Source organism: Rissa tridactyla, chromosome 2 (assembly GCF_028500815.1).
Source record: "Rissa tridactyla isolate bRisTri1 chromosome 2, bRisTri1.patW.cur.20221130, whole genome shotgun sequence".
In the NCBI taxonomy this organism is placed as follows: Eukaryota; Metazoa; Chordata; class Aves; order Charadriiformes; family Laridae; genus Rissa; species Rissa tridactyla.
The window spans coordinates 14,835,314-14,853,550 of NC_071467.1; the positions used below are offsets into that span (position 1 = coordinate 14,835,314).

Genomic DNA, 18,237 nt, shown 5'->3' on the forward strand with positions numbered 1-18,237 from the left:
CTGTTTTTTTAAAAAAAAAAAAAAAAGGAAGAAAGCACTTGGCCTGAAATTATTTCAAAAACTGTGAAATTTTAAAATAATACAGCTAAGCCTTCTTTTTTTTTTAATATTTGCTATACACACAAAGAGTACATGTAGTACTCATTCTTGCAAATATTTTTCAAATCTTGATCACCAGAAACTTTTTTTTGTGTAAGACAATTTTAATTTTGATCATCACATGGCATTAGAATAATAACAAATATTCTTAAGCACTTAGATTTAAAAGTGCTGTCCTTATTGTAACATGTTCCGGTTAACAAGCAATGTGGAAACTCTGCATTTGAACTGTAATTACATTGCTTTAGCATAAAATGAGACTTTTAGGGAAGGAGCAAAATTGCTGAAGAAGAAAACCAATTACTTAAGATTGACCTGTACAAGCAGTTAAGAGTTGTTAATACACAATCTAAGGATAAGAAAGGGCCGAGGAGTAAAAAATCCCAAAACACCAAAAAACACCCCCAAAACTTAGACAGATTTTAAAAATACAGGAAAAGGAGAACCGGCAGCTAGTCTTTTAATTATGACTTCTTTAAATAGAGTCTGGGTCTGTGACTGGGCCTTGATCTTACATTTGACTGCTGTTGCCTGCCGTGCAGCAGGTGCTATACGATTAAAACTTTGAAGTTCAGTCTCACAGTCATACCAAACATGGATCTTTTACTAATTGCAACAGGAGCGTCATATAAGGAGAGACCATGCCTTAGCAATTATTAAACAAACTTTTCAAGCTTATGAAGCTATTCACAAAACCCATACAGACCATTCTTACCGCTTCTTCAGCACGGTCACCTTTCGCAGTGAGATAGGTCACTCTGAACTGCTGGACATTGTAATCTGAAACGTCCCATATCACCCTCAGACTTGAGGTTGTTTCATCATCTATAACAAGGTTTCTGATTCCTGTTCGAAAAACTGAAGCCCAAAATATTTAATTAATATTTTCTCAATGCTATTTTTAGATTTAAAATTGTGCTAATTATCACCAAGTAGCTGAAAGCTCTACTGAGATCACAATAGGTCTGCAGATGCGTGGTGGGACAAACCCATACAGTTCAGTCACACTTGGGCTTAATAACATAAAAACTTTAACCATTTAATAAAATAATAGTTATCCTATACTGCCATTATCATCTATTACCCCATCTGCTTTGTTTATATTATTTGGCTCATGGAGCTTTGGAATAATCAAAGCTCCACTGCAGCTAGTATGCTACAGAAGAGAAATAATCCAGAACTGTTTTTACTTAGAAGTCAGTCTTCTAATTCCAGGGAAAACAAACAGAACACTCAAAACTAAACAAAATTCTGAAGAGTTTCCAAGCTCGTATTTATAAAGGGAAAGAGAAAAGAGAGATGAATATTCCAAATTAGTTTCTATATTTGTATGTAATACCGCTGGTATCATTCAGAATCCCTACGCTGTGTTACGGGTTGGCTCCACACACGGCATGTGCAGGATATGGCCGTATAGAGAAGGGTGGTGCAGGAGCATGATAGTACTTTTCACCGGTGACGTCTCTTGCCTGGGACAGATCCTTCCACAAGATCTGCCATGGCAGTGTTCTGACCACATGGACCATCAGGAACTGGGGTTATCAGCTCCTCGGTAGTATCACAGCTCTCTGCCCCTAGATCTGGGTGTGCTTGTGGGGAGCCTTAGTTCTCTGCGTTCAGCATTTAAACTGTTGACATTTGTGTTGTTTACCTGCTGTAGTGGGCTTAGAAGTTGTGGTACTGGTAGTAGACGCAGTGGTAGGTATTGTGGTAGTCCCGGCAACTGAAAAACAATACTCTGCTCACTAACAATTCAACAAGACACGGAAGAAGTCACAGTGTTTCTCTTGTGTTTCTAACTATGACAATGAAACTATATGCTCACACCTACAAGCATCCCACACATTTCAGGCATTTCAGAGACTACAAGGGAACTATTCATTTAGTTTACTTTAGGCACACGTATTTGCAGGATTAGCACTCGGACCTACGATAAGACTTCATTTTAAACTGTACAATTAAATAAGAATGCATATATTTTCCCACATTTCTGGCTAAACTATGCATAATGACTTCTACTTTGACCACTCGTTAAGGCTGTCAGATTAATTGAATTGAGGGCTATTTAAGGATGCTTCACTTCCACCCAAGTCAAAACCAGAAAGTGCGCTCAGCAACACCGGGCAATACCAGCATCATGTGGATGGGGAAGGGCTTCTTCTCTTACCAGAAGGTTCAAGATTAAGACTGCAATTAAATTCCTAAGATTGAAATAAATTTTTGAATTTACACATGAAAAATATCATTGTTTAATTAACCAGGTCACTATCTGTAAAAAGAGAGTAATCTAACTGAAACGCTGGCCGCTGTTTTGATTATTAAATACAAAATATACTGTACATGATTTTCAAGTTTTATCTTTGTTATTTCCATGTTAATAACACAGGATGCCTGTGTAAGCTTTTTGGACCACTATTTCAGCCAAGAGTGAATTCACTTCTAGCAAGTATAAATTACATAAATGAGAAAGAAAGGGGTATATTGTAAATGCCAAAGATTTTAAATGAAATCCTTGTAAATTATTTACTTTAAAATATTTATTCCCTCCCCACAAAATCGAATATATCTTCTCACAAGGAACCTTAGTCAAAGACTAAATATTGAAATGTAGGATGGAAGAGTATCTACGCAGATCCAGAGGTTATTGATACCACAGCTCAACATAAGGAGCCAAACCATCATTTTGATTCACTGCCATCTACCACATAGTACTAAAGAAGAAAGAAAAAAATACAGTCTGCAAAGCCCTCCTGCAAAACCACCGCATTCTTCAATATTATAGCTACCCAAAGATGGACTATATTTTAAATTTAAGATACATGCATTAAATTTAAATCCCTTAAACATCTCTAAAAATTACAATCAAGAGTTTGTCTTACATGTAGCTCCAAGAACAGCAACAACTTCACTTTCAGTTTCATCATCAAAAACTGCCAGCAAAGAAACTTCATATTCTGTGTTGGGCAACAAACCCTCAATAACATGACTGTCTGCATCTCCATTTACGACAACCTAAGTAACACAGCAAGATTAAAGAAAATCAGTTCTGCATTTGATTAATTTATATGAATTGACCGCAATGGAAGAAGGAAAATGGATTCTCATTTAAAATAAATGAAATCTACACTCAAATCTGCCCAAAGAATTTATTAGCTATGTTGAAACAAAAAGTACCACAGACTACAACTGGAAAAAACACTGTTAAGAATACTCCAAATTTATTTATTATTTTGTGGCTGGCTTGATCATTCCAATGTGTAGTCTTATACTTTCACCCACATCTAATTAATTGCTAAAGCTGACCATATGCATTGCATTTGCAAATCACTAAAATTCAAAATATTCATCAACATAACAGGCTAGATGAACTTTCATTCATATTTCTACCATTCAAGCACTGTTATGACAAATGTATTCGGCACCTCCACAGCCTTACAAAATGCTGTCTGTTCACCAGAATTATAACCTGAGTTATGGTCCCACACATCTGAATGTGACTTGAAAGAACATTTGCTGAAGACTTGGGGATTAAGGAGATGTGCTGATGAGAAGTTTGCTATATGATGTGATGTTTTAAACAGGAATTTTCCTTATTTCTACCTATGACAGCAGCAGAAGATTCACATGTGCAATGTTAAATGTTAAGCAGGTTTCCCTTCAGGTTTTTGTGTGTTTCATTTATTTTATTTGAAGGGATCAACAGATGGGCAGGAGTTGGAGCTAAAGGGACTGTAAAGCACAACGCAACAAGCCTTAGCAGTTATTCTGGTGAAATGGGCTGACTGGTTTTGGGAATAGTTTTTAGGTTATGCACGCAGATGCTACAATAAAATAATCTTTCTCTAGGATAACACTGGCAAGTTGTTAAAGTTGGCCACTGTATACACAGAATCAAAGACTTATAATGGAAATCAAACAATAGATATATGCTGCATAAAATTTACTACAGCAGTTAGTAGAAACAGTGAATCACACTTTATTCTTTTAATTACCACAGGAGATTTCCTGAGTTGGTCCTGGGGAAGAGGGACCCATAAAACAATCATAGACCTTCTGAACTCAGATACCGAAAACAAAAGCAGAAAGGAATGAGTTGGGGCCATGCCTTCCACAACTATCAAATAATGAATTAGGCATCCCATGCTGCACGCTTTCTGGCACAGATTTTCTTGGGAAAATTTCCGAAACAAGCCTGAGTGAATTTAGCTGTATACTAAGTAGCTATAAGTAATACCTTCCTTTCCAATACTCCAGAGCCTCTAGTCATACATGAAATCATTATGAAATATCTATACATAGTTACTATCTTACACATAACTTTGGCATACTTTCTGAAGCATAACTTCCATCACCCTCCACTCCCTGCTAATTTAGCCCACAGAGAAGACCACAAAAAAAAGAACACAAAGTGCTGAACTTCCAAGTAGAGAGGACAAATAACAGAAGCAAGAACAGTAACAAGCGCGCGAGTATAACAGCATGCATTCTCTACCATAACCTAGAAATAAAAGGTCACTCTTACATTTATTCTGGCTCTTAAGCGCTAACACCCCACTAAACGCTCCTCACCCATCAGCAGTGTGGGTGAAGTAAGCCGAGAGGTGTATAATTCTCACCACCACCCCCTGACCCCACTCAGCTAATTGGCAAGTTAGGTCTTGGGAGAAAGACAGAGGGAGTGCGTGTCATTCCTCTGCATGACTGATCACTTAGCTGGGAAAGAAGCTTAAAGAGGCAACAGCCCGGAGGTATTGTGCTATCCTAGGCCTGACCCCATTAGAGAGGTCACACGAGGAGAACAAGAAAGCAGCTCGGGTATTTTTAATATTTCAATGTACTAAAATATTAGGGCCTGCAGCAGTTCTTGGTGAATACAATGAACAAATGGAACCTTAACAGTTCAAATATTTCTTGATATTCTCACACTCAAAGAACACAGATATAGATCTCACTTAAAAATGCAGATGGCTTGAAGGGATTCACTGACAGCCACTCACTGGAACTTAAACAGAAACCAATCAGTTCACCTACTGCAGGAGAAAATGCTAGGGGATGACCTGTGTCCACTCACTCATCTGCCAACTACTTCTTTTTCCCCGCTCACTCCTGTAATTTCTTTCTTTCTTGCGTGACTACCTCTCGCCAGGTGAAAGGAAGGAAAGAATCTGGTTAAGCTAAATTCACAGAGAAAATGCCACATAACCTAAGCAGGAATGACTGCTTTCTGCCCTAATGGATGACAAAATGATCCATGAAACCTGGGGCCAGGGGGAAAATGTCATCTTCCCCACTGAGTTCTGTACCCAAATAAACAGTTTGCAGATGTGGCCTCTCTTCACAGTGCTGACGCCAAGAGAACAAGATGTTTGAGACAGCCGTTAAAGATTGAAGAGTACAAAAGAAGTTAAAAGAATGAGTAAAGAAAGAAAGAGAGAGAAAAAAGAAATGAGACAGACTACGAAAGACAGAAATTTGGGAAAGGGAGAGAAAGCGTCTGTCTTTTTCTACCTGGAAAAAGAGAACAAGCTAGGAAAAGCTAAAGAAATTAAAAAAATCATTTAAAAATTCAGACAGATGAAAATGGCACTATGGAGAAGACATATAAGGGCATAGAGCAAAAAATACAACATCAAAAAAAGAGAAAGAACCGTAACGAGGAATAAAGGAAAAATCTAATAAATTAACTATGTGTAAACTTTTCCCTTTGTGACATTACATAACTAAGTCTTTACAGGCAATTTTACCGTGGCCAGCACATTAGACAGGTGTGGAGCCTTATGTGAGGATATCACTCCTCTGGCTCAACTACTGTTATCATCTTCACAGCAAAGTGAAGAACATGAACCTCTAAAAACTGAAGTATTATCAAACAGCAATGCTAGCTCTGTGGCAACTGGGACATTAGAGATGAGCTCGATTATTCACAAAACATCTTTTCTTTCCTCACTTCCTCTTCAAAAAGAAACTGGAATATTGGTTTGATTTTGGTTTAGAGAGCTTTGCAGTGGGGCAGATTTTTCTGTAAGTCAACTGGCCATATTTAATTGGCAAAAGTTGCAGCATAGGTGTCCCCAGAATGGAATTCTCTCTTCCATTTCACACCCTCAGAAAGTCAAGGCAACTCACCTCTTCAGAATCCCCCCCATCCAAAGGAATCCATGCCAATCTGTAAAAAGCAATATCTGAGGAGGTGGGCTTCCAGCTGACCCTAAAACTATCCGTCGATGCTTCATCAATTTCCAGATGCTGCGGAGCTGGAACTCTTTCTGCAAAATATTATGCAAAAGAAAAGCCAGAAAAGTAAGGTCAAGCACATACCATTTTATTTGCAGTTTGTTACAAAGAGCATAACATGGGAGGTAGACCACAAAGGCACTACAGATTCTTTCCACGCTTATTTGTGTGCAACCATAGGGAAGTGGTTTTGTAGTGGGGTGATGAGAATACGCACAATACATGCTCTTTATCAACTCTAACTGGACAAGCTTCCTTGTCCTCTGTCTGCTGAAGAAGCTCCATGCAACCCTCGCTCCCCTTCCTTTGCTTAGAGCTCTGGGCAATAACGCTCTTCTCTTTTTCTCTATCTCAAAGCAAAGTCCCAGTCTTTGCCCTTTCCAGAGACTCTGCGTGCATTTCCATTTGCAGTTTGCATGTAAGTATCAACCTCTTGTTCTGTACATGTATGTTCTCCTTCCTTTTCCACCTCATGTTTCTCTTTCCTCCCCCAGAGTCCTTCTCTTCCCATTGTTATGTTCAAAGGCAGTGCTAAGTGTCATCAGCCATTTGTTTAATACACAACTTGCAGAACTACAGCTACAGAAACCAAAACTGTGCTAAACACACTACAGGAACCTCAGATGTATTCTGTCTTCTCCTCTGTTTCCAGTTTCTCCGTATGTAAGTTTCTACCCTTTATTGCCAGATAGTTCACTGGTTAAATGTATGATTCAAAATTCATCACGCTTCAGCTGGAGGGACAAATGCCATCACATTGAATGATGCTTCAGAAAACTGGGGAGACAAACACTTTACTACCTAATTGCAATAAAAAATGCTTTAAAATGGCTGACTGGAAAGACTTAACAAATGAACTTTATCCACGTAAATGTTTTCATGATGTCAAGAGATTACTCCCACGAGTAAGGATGCAATTGGACCCATAGTAAGGGAGCGAAGAAGCTGAAAACTCCAATGAAAAAAACAGAAAGCATTCCATACATCTGAATTCACAGCCAGAGACACTCACTGTTACTGGTCTTACTTTCCAGTAAAGTAAGAAAGTATAAAAATTCTTCTTGGAAAGCCTTCAAAAGCTCTGCAATACTTACTTGTGGTAAAGCTGCCAGTAAGTGGTTCAGATTGTCCTTCATCATACAGGGAGAAAATAGCAACAGTGTACTCGGTAAGGGATGTCAGGCTTTTTAGAGTATGGGTTGAAACACGACCAACTTCCACCTAGAGAAAGCATAATTTGCAATAGATATTGATCGTACACTTTATATTATCAGTGTCTGAAATTCTGCTGGGTAATAATGATATGGAAAGAAAACATCATGTAATTAGTAGAGAAATTCTGTGAAAACTACGAACAAGTATTAATTCAGGGCCATAAAAGCTGACAAAAATCAATTAACATAGACAAACTAGAGAAAAAGAAAATTTTGTTTATGACAAACTAAGGAAAAGGAGAATTCAGCCTTAGTAAGCTTAACTCAGCAGCTAACATATCAGCACTGAGTATTCAGGGGATTCACCCAGAAGGGGAACGAACTTTTGGGGTTATTGAACCTAGTCCCTTATTATGGATAATCATTGCATAAGCCATTATGTTTAACATTTTTCAAGAGAAAAAAAATGACAGTTTCATCTGGTCTCTATCCAGGCTGCAGTTAATGTCACTCACTTTGCCAGGGATATAAAACTCAAAGCTGTATAAACTGACAGTTTACCAGTCCAATTATTCAGTGTCACGTTAGCTCGGCACCACAGGGCAAACGCTACCAACGCAAAGCAACAAAAAAGTGCCACTTGCTCTTTGAACAGACATAAAGGAAACAGGTGGATAAAAAACTATTGAGCATTCACTCACACTATAAAGTATATTACCACAAGCCTGAGATATTCAAACACCATTGTCATGACTACAGCCAGACTTATTATCTACATTAAGGGTAATCAACGGGAAGAGGTCAAGTGATTTCTAATTTAAATTTTAAGGGCTTAGCAGAAAGAAAAGACACTAAATATTGCACAAGTATGCTCTCTTCTAAACTCAGGAACAGTTTCTTCAGATTTAATACAAATATTCCATCTTGTATGGATGAAAGGCCAGATATGTCCCAGAAGAAACATAATTACACATAAGTACTATTAAAGACTTCTTTGGAGGGCTGTTGTCCATGACAACTTATTTTATAGGGGATCTGGCCTGTTTTAATAATCAGACCCATAGTGCAATTATTTTTTTTAAACTTTTCTGTATTTTTTCAGATTCTGTATTAATATCATGCCATCCCATCCCATCTTTCATTCTATCACAGAATTCATGCTGCTAGATACTATTATAAAGCACCTTTAGAAACAAGGCATAACTAAATACTGCATAAGTAAATTACTAAATGCAAAATTCTGAGTTAGAACATCTTGGTATCATCTTATCATTCTGTTCAAACCAAATCCTGTTTCTAGGAAGCAAGTTTTCAATATATAATTAAAGCAATATATGTTAAGAAAATGTGGCAAAGTCTTCAGATAGTCTCTTTGAAGGAGCTTGAGTCCATGACGCATGATATATTGAAAGACCTGTTATGAGGACTGAATCAAGAACGAATATTTCCATACCACACATTTAGTCAAGATCCTGCACCTGCAAACCATTGGTCACTTGACTACTTTCCTTCAGTTTATGTGCGCCAGCAATGGCTGTTCTGGTATGTAAGAAGTTCAGAGTACTGTCCCCCACAAGTATGATCCACTCCAAATGTATATCCGATATTAAACAAACTCTTATTTGCACTAAGTTTCAGAATTATTTAGCAAATCTTTTGTTACAGCTTGCAAGGTACCTTTTCTTTATAAAAGTCATCTTTAATAATTACAGAAGTTTGGGGAGTTCTGAGATTGGTTGAGGGAAGGGAGGAGCTAATAATTTACCTCATTGGTTTCTGTTCCATCTGTTTTAACGTACATAATGCGATAGCCGTTCACATTTTTGGAAGCAGGATCCCATGTTAGCTTAGCACTACTGTGTCCAACGTCAGAAAATTTCAAGTTTGCTGGTGGACTTAGAGGCACTTAAAAAAGAAAGAGATAAAACCATGAAAGTGATTCCAGGTTTTAGCTGTGAAATTTTTCATGTCTTGAAAATAAACAACATTTTTTCCATTCAAAAATTTGTATCACCGATACTTATATTAATAGACCTACATCAACGGAGCTACACAAGTACTTAAAGGCAGGTAAAATGGCTTAGCTTTTTGCTGAAACAGAACTTTCAGTCTTGCTAAGTGCGTCTCAACTAATACTGAAAAAGAAAGAAATTACATTATTGTTCATAGCAGATATCATAGCAAGATCTAACCTCCACAATAAATTTGTGTAAATTAGTTTAATTCAACTAGATCTTCATCCTGTATGTATTTGTTTTCCGTGAGTATCCTAGCAAAAATATTTCATGATAGTAGTATTTCGGCAAAAAAACTTTCTGAATCCTAAAAGTCCCTGACATAAATAGCTCTGAAGACCTCCAAAGATGCTAATTTTTTTAACTCTGCTTAACTTTTCCTCTTTTCTTACACAAAGAAGCTGTTTCCTAACAGCAACTCCAGTTAAAGCCATATTTATATACTATATACTCCTTGACTGTCCTGAGCTGAAGGAAAACAATGTCACTCAAGACAGTCTCAGACTGCAGCCACTTTTCTTTCACACCAGAGAAAGCATTTTGTGCTGTCTGTTACTCTCAGAAGTAGGTTCTGTACTAGCCCAACATTTGCTAATTTCCTCAGAATTGTGACACCTTTCTCTATCCATCCTGCCTTCACACAGGCACTCCTCACCAATCCATGTGGACAGATAAGTATCAGCACTTCAGAAGCTGTTTCGCCTCACACAAGAGCACATGGGAAAAAGCAAAAGATAAAACCCCCATATATTATGTGGGATCTTTATTCAGGCCATATATTAACTCAGAATCTGCAAGCAAACACCTAACCAGCTTAGGAACAGTCAACTTGGTTATGAGGAAAGAAAAGACGGGAACACATTGGAATTGTATTAGATGGGTTTGCCACACTTTCTGGCATTCAATATATTCCTCAGAGTCTAGCAAAGGGAGTATCACGTGCTGGCTTTCCTTTCTACTCTCTGTCAGTCGTGGAATGCGCTTCATTTCACCATCCAGGCCATACCACAAAATGCTTCAGTCTCAGCTTTTTCCTCTTGGAATCAACCTCCTGACAACGTTGCTCTTAACCAGACAGGCAGTCCTGCTGCCAGAGTTATGCGATATTTACAGTGAGTCTCGGATAAATCCTCACCCCAAAAAGAAACTCCACCCCAGAATGAGCTGGCTGATCATGCCTCTGGCACAGAGAAAGGTTTCACTACAGCAACTGCAATGATACAGCGTGTAGAATAATATTATTTACTAAATACAGAATATCAGATACTACATGTAAAATTACTGCAAATTAGGTAGATCACTCTCCAGGCAGATATATGCTCCAGGAAGAAAATACTAGGTAGCCTGTTCATTACCTGGGAGCCAGAAATAATCACGCTGAAAATAAAAATAAAATTAAAAAAAAGTAGCTTAAATCCAAATTCAGCCAGGGAAGATGTCACCGTTGAATGCTGACCATGGGGGACAGGTGGGCTCACTAAGAGCTTTCTTTCCTCCCACAGTGCCCCACTGCCTCATCAGACGTTTGTTAGAAAGCTTGTTAGAAGAGACCTTATTTGAATAGCTGCATATGGAAGGTTAAAATCAATCTTCTTTCATATTACAGTGCTAAAGATCAGTTAGAGCTGCCTGCATTGAGTCACCCTAAAAATAAACGAAGGTTATTTTAGGTTTTTTTTATTCTGGTCTGGTAACAGCAGTGATGATGGTGTGACTAACATATGTTACTAGCTTTTGTGATCAAACACTGCGGTCACAAATCCTCAGCTTCTACCAATGTACCTGGAATTTGCATGTGATCTTCCATCCAATGTGTTAGCCAGATTTATTGCTGTGCAGCCTCCAAGATCATACGACATGAAGTGAATTCAGGCTGGCACAGTCATAAACTACTGTTTAGGATAAATGAAAACTACTGTTTAGGATAAATGAAAACCAGATATTGAGCAGATATTGACCAAAAGCAAGGGCAGAGGGAGGCAAGGAGGTGGAGTGAGAGACTGTCATGGTTTCAGCTGGGATGGGGGTTCACTTTCTTGCTAGTTGCTGGCTGGGGTTAAACCATTCCAGAGAAAGAGAGGGAGAAAGGGACAGAGGGACAAATAGCCAAAGATCTGATTCTCCAAGTGTTAAGAACCTTCTACACTCAAGTCCACGAACATGCCCAGGTTGCAGTTCACTATTGGGACTTGTCTGTCTACAACTGTCCTCTCTGAGATGAGCCAGTTCAAACAGCATTCCTAGAGCTTTTTCCACCGTTAGTTGCTGACCTTACTAGCAATTGCTCTGGCCTTTCTTTTTCTTAGCACTCACATGCCTGAACTTCACTCACCTATTCAATGTAAGTCACTTTCACACTGGCTTACTCATGCCAGGAGCACAGAACTAGAGGAAGCAATCACTCCGCTGCTGGGTGCAATAGAGATGTCACTGAACACAGTCCCAGAAATAGCCCAGCAGCACAATCGCTTCTTTTCAATTCCTTTGTCTTCCAAATACCGAGGCTATTTAGAGACCTGACATACAGTGCCGTGTACAGTTAGCAGAGGACAGAATTTAGCTGGCAAAACTCTTGCCGCTTATTAAAAACACACCATCTATCATGAGCGCACAGGCGCTTTCCAACCTTTCGTTTACCAGATGTTAGGCAGCAGGGGTTGGACAGAAACCTTCTCTTTGCTTCTTTTCTGTCTGTACTACTACTGAGCCAGAGGAATGAATTTCTGCATCTGAGCAGGCTCCCCCCCACACCTGGTTCTGTGTCTACAGGAGGCTAAACAGAGTGGTCTCAATTTAGCTCTACGTGGTGACCTTTATTCACCTTCAGCAAGTTCTGAAAACCATCAATAGTTCCATCAAGATCAACAGGGATATCCATAGCACCACTACCAACAAGACAGAAGAGTTCACAATCCTATTCCAAAAAAACAAAGGATTTTGTAGAAACTCACCTCCTCAGCCTCTACAAATTAAGTATTCACACTGAGAAACTTAAGCACGGTTAAGACTTTGCCCTATGGACTATTCAAATCAAATTTTAAGATCATATGTCTGCTCCAATATGTGCAAAGACTTTTCTGAAGTTTTATTAATACTGGAGCAAATATAGATAAGTGCTACCTACGTGTAGTTTCTTGTCCTGTAAGGGGATCACTAGCTTCTTCTCCAAACATGGCATAAACTGTGACTGTATATTCTGTATTTGGCAATAGTCCATCCAGTTCAAGATCTGTTGAGGCCTCCCCAATTTTTATCTAAAAACACCATGAATAAAAAAGACACGTTATTTCTGAATTAGCTCTCAATGGGGAAGAATGCTATTTACACACTTGAAAATAGATATGTGATCAAATGCTCTGCTGAGCATGTCTGATACTGTGCCTGCGGTACTTGGCCCGAGATTTTGGGATTTTGCACAATAATCAAAAGAACAAAATTGTCAAAAAGCCAAAAGCCAACATATAGTTAAGAGGACTTTAAAAGTAACTAGTCACACTAGCAATGACAAAATAGTCTTCTCTAGAACGTGCAGTTACTAAGACCTTTTAATTCCCAGCTACACCTTGTTTCATCTTTGGTGACAGGACTGAAATGCCACAGGAGGAACTGATTTCTGTGCACACTGACGTTCAGATTTGTTGCTATTTAAGGTGTGTATCATTTTCCTCCTCCACCTCTTTACTGAGAGCCACATTAACATGGACTGACTTATTTACTGAAAAAAAAGTCTTTCTTCGGGGGTAAGACTCAGCCCTCCTGAATCAGCTAGTTTTCAGGGAGGCCCCATTTTTAACAGAATTATGTGCTGACAGCCACTCATGTAGCACAGAGCACAAGTCTGTGCGAGTTTTCAGAAGCTTCCTACACTCTCCACAAGTTCGCATGCCCCTGCATGCTTTGTAGCGTTCTTGCTTCAACAGAGATGTACATAATCTTAAATATACATACAGAAACTTCATCATAAAAACTTTCAAATCCCGGACCAGAATTTCCACTGGAACTATGCTAGCAACCTTAGAAAAGTCTACCGGTTTTACTATTTTAGTGACAGCAGACTGTTCACTACCTCGTCCCACCTTCTCTTCCTTCTAAAAATACCTTCTAAAAATCACTTTCGATGGAAGGCATTATTTTTAGATTTAAAAATAAAAGTTGAACAGAACTAAAAGAAAACCAATAAATCTCACATCTGCAGATATTATTTACTTTAAAGGTCCTGATGAGAACAAAGGCTAAACTTCATATTCTTCTGATAACACGCTTACAAAATATCTTAGTTTTACTTCATTTTTTTCTTCCTTTGAGTGTTAGTTTTATATGATGATACGGTACCATCTCATATATAATTTCAAAAGAGTAACTCTAATTCAGATGAAATTGTTGCTTTTTTATGGCAATGACATATAAAAATAATAAACTGATACTTGCACTTTATTCACAGTCTGTAACACACACAGTACTTAAGGCAGTCGTGGAAAAAAAATCCAAAGTGTTTGCTGATCAAGTGAGAGGTTAAAGGCCATGTATTAGCTTATTCTTTAAAAGATTTATTTTTTGAATAATTGCTATTCAAATGAAAGCTCAATACATCACCTCCTTCTCATCTGCTGCCAATCCTTCCGTGAGGGGAGCATAGAGGATCATGTAGCCTGTGGCACCCGCTACTCCGTTCCACTTTGCTCTCATGCTGCTTTGTGACACATCATACAATTGCAGATCCGACGCCATTGGCAAGGCAACTACAGTGGAACAAGAAACAGACGCTTCAGTTGCCTCACTTGAACAACCAGCTATTTTTCAAACAGTTTATTCTACCCCAGGAAACACAAAGGAATATAGCTGTCTCCAGACATGGAGGTGCTGTCTGTATGCCACAACTATGAAGAGCTGAAAAGAACACAGAATTAGAGGAAGAAGAAAATGATGACCTAACCAATTCTAGCACCAGGGCAGAGCTACCCCCTACAAAGCATTTCAGCTCTTTGTCCTAAATGGCTTTGAACATTTCACATGGGAGGATTTCTGTCCTTTAAGCACCAAATCACTCTGTTCAGATCTCACCCTTCCTTCTCCCTGATCTGCAGGAGGATGACCACTTGCTGTCAAAAAATGGGCACAGTGTGCCAAATGGAACAAGTAGCAGCCCCCAGAGGTGGCTCTTTCTGGCAATAGTGCCCAAGCCAGAGTGTGGGAGAGACAGCCATGAGGTAGGGCACCCTGGAGGAAATCCTGAATGAGCACGTTGCGCACATCAAAATATTTTGACTACAAACTGTTGTGTGTTTAAGGCCTGGACTGTCCAAATTGCTCCCAGGCCTACATCAGTGGGATTATGCAAATGTGGGTAAGATCATCCATTGCAAATCATGGCGAATGCTGACCTGGTGAGTACAACTAAGCAGGCTGAGTGAAATTCAAACATTATTAGGAGGTTTACTTGTGAATTTAAGGCACTGATACCAGAACACAGCATCAATCCAGGTTCTTTGCATTTTTGTAACTCTTTAAAGTAGCATTTTGCACTTCTCTGATTGTCCTCACTTTCTTTCTCTCACAGAATAACATTCCAAGGTCTCTCCACCGCTGTTCCATGATTGATGGATCCACCAAAATATCCAGTCACTGGAGAGATATAAGGGAACTTTGGCTGTGCCTTTGGAACTTCTACACTGAGAATAGTTCCTAAAATGACTCAAAGGGTCTGAAAAAACCAAAAGGTAATTGATAATTGATATCAAACTTTTCTTATTAGGAATTCAGAGAGACTGTCATAGGCTGGATGTCAAACCTCTACACAAAGCTCTGCTTTGCATGTTTCTGAAGAATCTGATTTGCAGACACAGATTCAGCAACCAATTCTAATTACAAAGCTAATAATTCACACAGCTTCTCTACTCTCCTTGTCCAAACAAAAACTGCAGCCTGTCTAGCTGACATCTCCAAGGAGTAGTATATCTATTACGTTATCTTCAACAAGCTCTAACAGAGCTTTTAACTTCCCATATACAAAACATGCCAGTCCTTTCTTGTTCATTGCGGACATTCACTCAGTGTGTTGTTCAGGTCTGTAAACGTGGGCAAAACTTCAACCCAGGCTTCTCTTTAGGTTTTCACTTCCAGGTTACCCATCTATCTTCACTTCCAAACCTTTCACAGCCTACCTCCAACCTATTTAAACCCATGTTGATGTGTTGACTTATATTCCCATGAATTCCCACATTTCCTCTAATTATAGGGAGAAACTATCCATAAACGTTTTAAAATGTACTTCAGTCTCCTCCCTCAGAGCTCCACTCTGATGTCTGATACCTACAGAAAGAAACCACATGTCAAGATATTCTGAAGGCACTTCCTACCACATTGTCTCATTCCTATTCAGACTGCCCCAGGATGACAGACAGAGTATCTACCACCTCTCCTTTTCCTTATTTCGATTCTAAAAATCTACAAAAAAGTATCCTCTAACTTATGAGTCATATTTTAACTCTCAACGGGAACTCCCTACATACTCAGGCAATATAAATAATAATTAATGAAGAGGTGACTGGAAATTAAACAAGTGGTGTTTTCTACTGGAATTTTCAGCTGAAGAGCTCAGAATCTCAAATATAAATAGATAATGCTGATTTGCATCTTGGACGGTTACCTAATATTCTGGTAACACAGGGATAAATTAAACCTACTAAAAACGAACTGGAATAAACTAAAACAGGTAAAATATATTTGCAGCAAATTAAAGTGTGAATGCATTTCATATTTATTTCAAGTTAGAAGTGACTATTAAATCAGAAACCTTTCTAATTATCTGTACAGTATGCATATTGAATGTGTCTATTTAGATATCACATACCTGTAACCTATTTTCAATGTTCTATATGAACAAATGTGATTGGTGGCTATTTTAATCTGTCTGTATCTCACACAAAGTCAGTATCTCACACAATTGTAAACTACAATTTTTCATACTTCTCCCATTAGGATAGTAAAAAAAATACTTTCAAACGGCAGGTATTTTTTCATGTGAAGTGATTAACACTTGCACATGTCAGACTATTACTTCCAACACACTATCAAAGGCAGCTGTATAAGATGCTTGATGCTGCATGACCTTGGGGTGTGATCTGATCAGATCTCAGAAAGCCAGCGGGGCTGGGCTCCGTCAGAACTTGACTATGCGACTTCAAAGGAATACCAGGTGCAATACAAAACAATCTTGTTGGCTCAGTATGCAACTGTTCTCTCTGCTCAATAAATTAAACCGGTCCTAACACCGTGTTACAGGGTATAACATGGCTGGAGATGACATTTTGGGAGACTGAGACTAAAGTAGAAGTCTTAAATAATTTTATATGATCCTATTTTATTTTCTCAGATTGTGAAGATTAGCACTGACACAGAATCAAAGAACCACTGAGGATGAAAGGCACCTCTTGAGATCATCTATTCTAACTTCCCTGTTCAGTCAGGGCCAGCTAGAGCAGATTGCTCAGAACCGTGTCCAGTTGGGTTTTAAATATCATCCTCCAGAGATGCAGACTCCACAACCTGGACATGGACTCCCATGTTTGACCAACAACACAATAAAATCGTGTCTTCTTCTGTTCAGATTTAATTTAATGGATTTTTGATTTGTGCTCATTGACTCTTGTCCTGTCAGTGAGCACCACTCAGAAGAGTCTGGCTCCCTCTTCTTCCTTCCCTCCCATCAGGGATTTTTACATATCGATAAGATCACCCTGAGTCTTCTCTCTTCCAGTCAGAACAGCCATAGGTGTCTCAGCCTCTCCTCTTATGAAAGATGCTCCAATCCTTTAGTCATCTTTGTAGCCTTTCATAGGCTCACCCCAGTAAGTCCACATCTCTCTTGTACTGGGGAGCCCAGCACAGGACCAAGCATCCAGGTGTGGCCTCATCAGTGTGGAGCAGGGGGCAAGAATCACCTCCTTCATCCTGCTGGGAATCCTTTTCTAATGAGATCCAGGAGGCTCTTGGCCTTTTTTGTGACCAGGGTGCTTTGCTGGTTCGCACTCAGCTTTTGTTATTTACCAAGACCACCAAGTCCTTCTCTGCAGAGCTGCCCTTCAGATGGTCACCCCCCAGCATGTACTGATACATGGAGTTATTCCTCCCCAAGGGCAGGACTTTGCACTTCCCTTTGTTGAACTGCGTGAGGTCAAATGTGTTTTTTCCCCTTCCTATATCCATGCTGACTAATTCAAATCACCTCCTTGTCCCTCACATGTTTGGAAAAGGATTTCAAGGAGTAGTTAGTTGCTCCTTCACCTTCCCAGGAATTGCAGTGACAATGAACCGACCTGTAGTTCCCCAGATCCTGCTTCATAAAGGATTGACATTTGCTTTCTTCCAGTGGTCAGGAACTTCTGCCAGTCACCATGACCTATCAAAAATAATCGAGACTGTCCTCACAATGACATAAGCCAGCTCCTTCAGCACTCACAGGTGCAGCCAATCCTGTTCCACAGCCTTATGTGTGTCCAGTTTGCTGAAGTGCTCCCTATACTGGTACTCCTCAAATGAGGGTAAGTCTTCCTTTCTCCAGACTTTCCCACTGATCTCAGCAGCCTGGGATTTCTGAAGGCTATTTTAACCAGTAAAGGCTGAGTCAGAGAAGGCATTGAGTACCTCAGTGTTTTCCACCTCATTTGTCACCAGGTCCCCTGTCCCATTCAGGAGTGGGCCCATGTTTTCCTCAGTCTTCCTTTCACTGTTTATGC

General features: G+C 39.2%; 1 protein-coding gene across 4 annotated transcripts in view; it reads right to left on the reverse strand.

Moving 5' to 3' along the window:
* The window catches only part of COL14A1 (collagen type XIV alpha 1 chain), a 129,567-nt gene that overhangs the window by 66,422 nt on the left and 44,908 nt on the right, over positions 1–18,237 (reverse strand). For 3 of the 4 annotated variants that reach the window (XM_054193310.1, XM_054193312.1, XM_054193313.1), the window contains exons 12-19: positions 14,096–14,241; positions 12,627–12,756; positions 9,253–9,392; positions 7,428–7,554; positions 6,226–6,365; positions 2,979–3,111; positions 1,751–1,822; positions 806–957 (exon numbers count right to left, since the gene is read on the reverse strand). In XM_054193310.1, coding sequence (XP_054049285.1) covers positions 806–957; positions 1,751–1,822; positions 2,979–3,111; positions 6,226–6,365; positions 7,428–7,554; positions 9,253–9,392; positions 12,627–12,756; positions 14,096–14,241 — 1,040 coding nt within the window. The remainder of the gene's footprint in view (positions 1–805; positions 958–1,750; positions 1,823–2,978; positions 3,112–6,225; positions 6,366–7,427; positions 7,555–9,252; positions 9,393–12,626; positions 12,757–14,095; positions 14,242–18,237) is intronic. The other variant, XM_054193311.1, reaches the window with a different exon arrangement.